At 39.2% G+C, this 7,500-nt stretch overlaps 2 protein-coding genes and 1 long non-coding RNA gene across 3 annotated transcripts in view; 2 read left to right on the forward strand and 1 right to left on the reverse strand.

Annotated features, from left to right (window-relative positions):
- The window catches only part of LOC128377470 (NLR family CARD domain-containing protein 3-like), a gene marked incomplete at its 5' end in the record, with an annotated part of 227,995 nt that overhangs the window by 123,124 nt on the left and 97,371 nt on the right, over positions 1–7,500 (forward strand). The window lies entirely within an intron of this gene.
- Positions 225–2,116, forward strand: LOC128377205 (uncharacterized). Its single transcript, XR_008323296.1, has 3 exons — positions 225–1,499; positions 1,777–1,866; positions 1,926–2,116. It is a non-coding gene; the product is annotated as an uncharacterized LOC128377205 (long non-coding RNA).
- The window catches only part of ttc13 (tetratricopeptide repeat domain 13), a 27,186-nt gene continuing 23,569 nt past the window's right edge, over positions 3,884–7,500 (reverse strand). Inside the window, exons 19-23 of the mRNA XM_053337082.1 lie at positions 7,468–7,500; positions 7,259–7,338; positions 6,697–6,775; positions 5,504–5,583; positions 3,884–4,233 (exon numbers count right to left, since the gene is read on the reverse strand). The exon at positions 7,468–7,500 is cut by the window's right edge and continues 103 nt beyond it. Coding sequence (XP_053193057.1) covers positions 4,119–4,233; positions 5,504–5,583; positions 6,697–6,775; positions 7,259–7,338; positions 7,468–7,500 — 387 coding nt within the window. The 3' untranslated portion in view covers positions 3,884–4,118. The remainder of the gene's footprint in view (positions 4,234–5,503; positions 5,584–6,696; positions 6,776–7,258; positions 7,339–7,467) is intronic.

The following is a 7,500-nucleotide window of genomic DNA, read 5'->3' on the forward strand; positions in this document are numbered from 1 at the left end:
GTTACAACGCCGTTACGTTACTTAATGAAATGAGGCACGTTACAAACTGAAGCTAATCTACTCAGTGAACCTGTTCTCATCCAACTCAGCCACAAAAGACGGGAGGGGCGGGACAACAGTGATGATGATTGGTTACGGCAGAGTGAGATTTCATGGTAAGCCAATCAGTATTAATAATAATAATAATATTAATATTAGTAAAAATGAACAGAGTCGGATCAAAGTGTCAACCTGTTTTATTGACTCATTCAAACAAAACAAAAACAGAAACATAATAAAATCCCTCCTTCAAGTTTTAAGCTTTAAGATAAAAGTTGTGCAAAGAAGAAAAAGACGAGCGTCGATATGAAAGAGAAGAAACACAAAGATGTTATTATTATTACAGATATGTCTTTAAACGTCATGTCTTTAAACTTTTTGTTCTTTTTGTCTTTAAATCAAATAAAAATAAAATTTGTTCGTTAACGACTTTTTCCTGTTTGTGCTTCGACCATCAGCTGAGTGTAAACGTCACATTTAATCATTAACATCAAGAATTAAATTATTATTAATCCCTCACAGCATTCAAACAATATTAAAACAAATATTAAAACATTATTATCTGGAATTGGAGCTTTTTGTTTCGTCAAACTTGCAGAAATTTGGAGAAAAACTGTCAGAAAATGTTTTTTATTCACATTAAACGCATTTTATAATCATATATTTAATATTTTACAGAGTTTTAGGATTTTTACTCTTAGTTTTTATGGATAAATGTTTTATTTTCACATCGTTTTATAACCAAATTAATTAAATATCTTTCTAATAATCTGCTTTAAACTCATTTATATCTAATTAATTAAAGAAATTAAAGCTTTTTATTGGAACTTTTGGAGCATTTATATTATTTTTATGCTTTTTAAAAGTTAGTTTTGTTTCTATATGTTTGAGTTTTTATGTTAATTTAAATCTAATTTGTTGGTTTTTTTGGTGAATTTAGTAGAAAAGTGTCGTTTTGTGATTAAATAAAACCAAAATAATTCAACTGCTTTCTAATAATCTCCAAAATTAAAGTTTTTATTAACAGTTTAAATGTTAATAACACTTAGTTTGAAGCTTTTTATTCTTAGTTTTGTTTCGTTTGTCTCGTTTTATGACACAATAAATAATTAAATCTCTTTTCTATTAATCTCTAAAACCATATTATTTGTTTTCTGACTGATTTCCTCTGCAGGTGTTTGACTTTCAGCTCGCTCACATTAAAGAAAACACATTTAATCATTTTAAGACTTTTAACTTTCAAACTGCTTTAAAACTATAAAACTGTTTAATGTGAGCCGCAGACGTTAAAGCTGAAGGAATGATGAAAGCACGAGGTTTCATATTTAACTCATCATCTACCAAAACCCAACAGCCAGAGATCCAGAGTTATAGATTATTAATAACCCTCCTGTTGTCCTCAGGTCAAGGAAGGAAGGAAGGAAGGAAGGAAGGAAAGAAAGGAGTAAGGAAGGAAAGGAGTAAGGAGGGAAGGAGGGAAGGAGGGAGGGAGGGATGAACGAAAAGAGGAAGGAAGCAAGGAAGGAGGGAAAGGAAGGAGGAAGGAAGGAAGGAGGGAAGGAAGGAAGGAAGGAGGGAAGGAAAGGAGTAACGAGGGAGGAAGGTAGGAAGGAATGAATGAAGGAAGGAAGGAAGGAAATGAGTAAGGAGGGAGGGAGGGAGGGAGGAAGGAAGGAAGCGAGTAAGGACGAAGAGAGGCAGGAATTTGGGAGAGAAGGAATGAAGGAAGGAAAGGAGGAAGGAAGGAAGGAAGGGAGGAAGGGAGGAAGGAAAGAAGGAACAGTCGAAAGAGACGGGGTGAATTTGACCCGGGAGGACGACAGGAAGGTTAAAAGGACTTTTTTCACAATAAATCAAATAAACTGGATTTAAGTCACAAAAAGCAGATTTAAGAGTTTTAGTTCACAGATTTTAAACCGTGTGATCCCTCTCTGGTAAGATCTCTGACTGTCGGCTGGTCCAGCAGTCAAACCTCGTTGGTCACGTTAAGAAAAGTAAAAGCGACTCAAACGTTTCACCCGAGAAAAAAAAACTACTAAAAACTTTTTCTTTCTAAGTTCAAGTATCGAAAAAAAGCCCTGAAAGGTTTCAACCTTTAAATCTTTAAATCGCCGCTCCTCTCTCTCTCTCAAGATGACATCATGATTTCAGCTCCGCGCGGAGGAAAAGATGACGTCATGATTTCAGCTCCGCGCGGAGGAAAAGATGACGTCATGATTTCAGCTCCGCGCGGAGGAAAAGATGACGTCATGATTTCAGCTCCGCGCGGAGGAAAAGATGACGTCATGATTTCAGCTCCGCGCGGAGGAAAAGATGACGTCATGATTTCAGCTCCGCGCGGAGGAAACGCCGCTGTCTGATGACATCATGACTTCAGCTCCGCGCAGAGGAAAAGATGACGTCATGACTTCAGCTCCGCGCGGAGGAAAAGATGACGTCATGATTTCAGCTCCGCGCGGAGGAAAAGATGACGTCATGATTTCAGCTCCGCGCGGAGGAAAAGATGACGTCATGATTTCAGCTCCGCGCGGAGGAAAAGATGACGTCATGATTTCAGCTCCGCGCGGAGGGAAAAGCTGACATCATGATTTCAGCTCCGCGCGGAGAAAAAAGATGACATCATGATTTCAGCTCCGCGCGCAGGAAACGCTGCTGTCTGATGACATCATGATTTCAGCTCCGCGCGGAGGAAAAGCTGCTGACTGATGACGTCATGATTTCAGCTCCGCGCGGAGGAAAAGATGACGTCATGATTTCAGCTCCGCACAGAGGAAAAGATGACGTCATGATTTCAGCTCCGCGCGCAGGAAACGCTGCTGTCTGATGACATCATGATTTCAGCTCCGCGCGGAGGAAAAGATGACCTCATGATTTCAGCTCCGCGCGGAGGGAAAAGATGACCTCATGATTTCAGCTCCGCGCGGAGGAAAAGATGACGTCATGATTTCAGCTCCGCGCGGAGGAAATGCTGCTGTCTGATGACATCATGATTTCAAGCTGCTGATGGACTTTGTGCTTTTTTTTTTTTGTTTTTCTTCACGCAGCAGAGAAAGAGAGAGAGACGCGGATTAAAATAAAAAAAAGAAGTAAAATATGAACTTCTGCATCCCAAACAAGCTGCTGGATCATTTAACGTCCTAAATGTTTCTGAGCTTTATAAAACCAGACAGAATAAATCCGGTTTAACGACAGAATGAAGGAATATTAATCAGATTAAATTACGGATGGTCAAAACTCTTAATATTAATCGTTGCACTTCTATTAAACTCAGATTTTCGGTTAATAACTTTTACTTTTACACGTTTAGAGTTTAAAAGAAACTGATTTTACACCAAAATGAGCTCAATCGTAGCTTTTGGCGACTAAATAATGAGTTAGTATTAATCTCTAATTAATGAAACGTTTCCGTGTTAACACCGAGCTTTATAAAGACAGACAGTCCTGTGAGATTTAATCCGGTTTAACGGCAGAATGAAGGAATATTAATCAGATTAAAGACTGAAAAAGAAGTTAAATCTTCCTCTTACAGCAGAAATCTTGATATTAATCGTCGTATTAAATCATATTAAACTCATAACGTGGCTTCTGTCATAATATTAACCGACAAAACTTTGATGTAAGAACTTAAATTAAAACAAATGTGATGCGTTAAGAGTTAAAAACGAGGTTAGAGGAGAATGACAAACCTGGAAATGAGCTCAATCGTAGCTTTCGGCAACTTAATAACGGGTCAAAAAATCTTCTGAATTAATATTAATCTCCAATTTATGAAACGTTGTACTTCTATTAAACTCATAAAGAAGCTTCTGTCTTAATATTAACCAACAAAACTTTGGAGTAAGAACTTAAACTTTTATAATGTGATGCGTTTGAGGGTTTAAAACAAGAACAAAGCAGCTGATTTAAAACCTAAATTAGCTTCATCGTAGCTTCATCGTAGCTTCATCGGCCACTAAACAATCTTCTGACTTTGAGTTGATCTGATATATGAAACATTTGCTGGTTTGGGCTGCAGAAGCGGGTCGTCCCTTTGTCTCTGCCCAGTGTCGACGCTCAAGTTAAAAAGGCGGGAAGCCTCGTTAGGACTTCTTTGGACAGTGTGAGGACGAGTCTGTGTTCAGGACCTCGATCATCGTTCTGGTGGACGGGAAGGTTTCTGCTACAGACGGGAGACTCTGGTACCAGCTGGGTAAACTGGGGGGAGGGAGAGAGAGAGAGAGAGAGAGGGAGAGAGAGAGAGAGAGAGAGAGAGAGAGAGAGAGAGAGATGAATGGGAAGCACAGACATGATACCAAGTGTAAAGTCAGAATAAATATGTGTTCTGAGTTTGACATACCACAGAAAAGTGTGTTGCTAACCATCCTGCCAAATTTGAATGATTAAAAAAAATCACCAAATATATGAAATTAGACTTCAAAGTCAATCAAAATCACCACCTCTACCAGAAACATTGAGAGCTTTCTGCTGCTAGCTCCGCAGCTAACTCCGCAGCTAACTCCGCTGCTAGCTCGGCGGCTAACTCAGCTGCTAACTCCGCAGCTAACTCCGCTGCTAGCTCGGCGGCTAACTCAGCTGCTAACTCCGCAGCTAACTCCGCTGCTAGCTCGGCGGCTAACTCAGCTAACTGGCTAACTGTAGACTGTAGTAGTAGTAGTGCTAACTCAGCTAACTGGCTAACTGTAGACTGTAGTAGTAGTAGTGCTAACTCAGCTAACTGGCTAACTGTAGACTGTAGTAGTAGTAGTGCTAACTCAGCTAACTGGCTAACTGTAGACTGTAGTAGTAGTAGTGCTAACTCAGCTAACTGGCTAACTGTAGACTGTAGTAGTAGTAGTGCTAACTCAGCTAACTGGCTAACTGTAGACTGTAGTAGTAGTAGTGCTAACTCAGCTAACAGGCTAACTGTAGACTGTAGTAGTAGTAGTGCTAACTCGGCTAACTGGCTAACTGTAGACTGTAGTAGTAGTAGTGCTAACTCAGCTAACTGGCTAGCTGTAGACTGTAGTAGTAGTAGTGTGTGCTGAATGTATTTCTACCTCTACAGCAGCAGGGGCGGGTTTATGCTAATCCTAGCTCCACAATTCAAATCTAAATGGTTGAAATGCTTTTTACACATTTTTTAGAAATTACATTTATGACCTATTTAATGTGTTTAGAAGAAAATGTTTATAGAACAATGTTGATTGCAAGCAAAAAAGCATATATTATATTTACACCAATGATAATAAAGTCCCAATGTACTTTGTGATGAGCAGTGTCGTAACTTTAGTCAAATGTGTATCAAACTACAAACGTTATAAAGCAAAAATAAACAAGTTTCAACCTTAAAATTTGATCAGGTTTTGTCCTGTAATGAGCTTTTTCTACCACTAGGTGTCACAGAAACGTGTGTATTAAGAGGAGAAGAGGTCAAAGGTCAGCAGAATGAATTTAAAGGTTAGCGCTGAGTTTAAAATGATCTCACCTCTTCAGATTCATCCAGTTCTTTGCTGTTTTACTGAAGCTGTCTGGACTTGGCGTCGTCATGGCTTCAAAATCCACCAGCTGGAGAAAACACACACACACACACACACACACACACACACACACACACACACACACACACACACACACACACACACACACACACACACACAAAGACACACACATAGACACACACATAGACACACACACCCAGCTGTTAATGCTTCTCCTTGTTTTCATTTCTTTCTGCTGAATCAGTGACTTTCAGTTTTATAGAGAAAACTCTTCAGAAGGAATAAATATAAACATCCTGCTCCGTCTCTGAGGAGCAGAAATGAAACTTTTATAAAACAGGAATGTGAAGTTTTACAGGAGAAATGTTTTCTACATCAGTCCCTTCAGGAGTTTACATGTTATTTTGGGTGAAGTGTTTTTTTTGCTGTAAAATTGCAGAAATTGGGTGTAAAATGCAAGCAAAGTAAAATAATGTGATCCCAAAAAGTAAGACTACTGATAAATGATTGTGAGTCCATACAAATAGTAATGTTTTCTAGCTCTGGGTGCAAAAAGGATGGACTTCAGGTATCGAGTATCCAGCTCTACTAAACTACTTCCTGGAGGCCCTGACACATATTATAATATATTTACCAGATTTTATTACATTTGGAGAAAAATAAACATTTAGCTTTGAGATGTTTTCACTGATAAAAAACACTGACATACTGTTTCCATGCAGGTGGAGAGCTCTGGTCCACTTAGAGCTGCATTCTATCAAAAGGCCACCAGGGGGCGACCGTCTCTATACAAGTCAATGGAGAATTCACCAACTTCTCACTTGATTTCTAACCTCAGTAAACGTTTTCAAAATGTGTTTATGGTCTCAATCGCTAGTTTAAAGCCTTCTTCAATGCAGTATGATGTTCATTTGGGACATTTTGGCCTCCCTGATTTTATATGTGACGATAAAGCAGGGTATGCATTAGGGCGTGGCAACGTCCTGATTGACAGGTTGATTGACCAATGTCCTCCAGATCCAGCCCTCGCAACCATAGCAACCTCCCCGCTCCGCCCATGACTCCGCCTCATGCCCATATAAGTAAAATCCGTGTTTTTATTTTTCCCAGCATGCACCTGAAATTTTCAAGATGGCGCTGTCTAGATTAGAAACTATAGGTTTAGTTGAACTGTAGTTACCTTTCCTTTAGGGATCCGACCGATCACTTCCTTCCCGCTCGCCATCAGAGCTCCCATCACCACCGAGTACGCCACCACACTGACACACACACACACACACACACAGACACACACACACACACAGCAGTTCAGTTTTTAAAGTGTAACTTAGTGTTTTTCCTCCTGTTCACATCATCAGAATATCACTTTATTCCTTCTTCTCTCTTTCTTTCCTCATCTTCATTCTTCCTGTTCTTTTTCGTCCTCTTCTTCATCCCTTTTCTTTCTTTATTTCCTCACATTCTTTCTTTCCCATTCTTCCTCCCTTTTCTTTCTTTCTTTCTTTCTAATCTTCTTCCTCCTTCCTTCTTTCCTTCCTTTGTCTGAAGCTTCAGATCAACTATTAAACTCTTGTTAGACTGATAACAGAGTTTATATGAACACGTATTTGCTGCTTTAACACGTTTTATTTGAACCACTGATGAAGTTTGTCTCATTATTCTGCAGCTGAGTGAATAATGATACTAATACTAATAATAATAATAATAATAATATTACTAATAACATGCTAGTTATAATTTACCTGGATCCTCTGGAGAGAGGCATGAGGTTACAGAAGTAATAAACCAGAGAGAGGATCAGATTACACACAGCGTCTGCATCCTGTAAACACAGAGAGAACAGAGAGGTCACAACCTGGAGATCAGACACTTCCTGTAATATTAACCTTAAATATTAACCTCTCTTCTCTCACAGTGTAAACCCAGTAAACCCAGTAAAGAGGAGTCTCACCCCCAGTTCAGTGGAGAGCATCAAAGCTTTTCC

The sequence above is a fragment of the Scomber japonicus genome, chromosome 17 (assembly GCF_027409825.1).
Source record: "Scomber japonicus isolate fScoJap1 chromosome 17, fScoJap1.pri, whole genome shotgun sequence".
Taxonomy (NCBI): domain Eukaryota; kingdom Metazoa; phylum Chordata; class Actinopteri; order Scombriformes; family Scombridae; genus Scomber; species Scomber japonicus.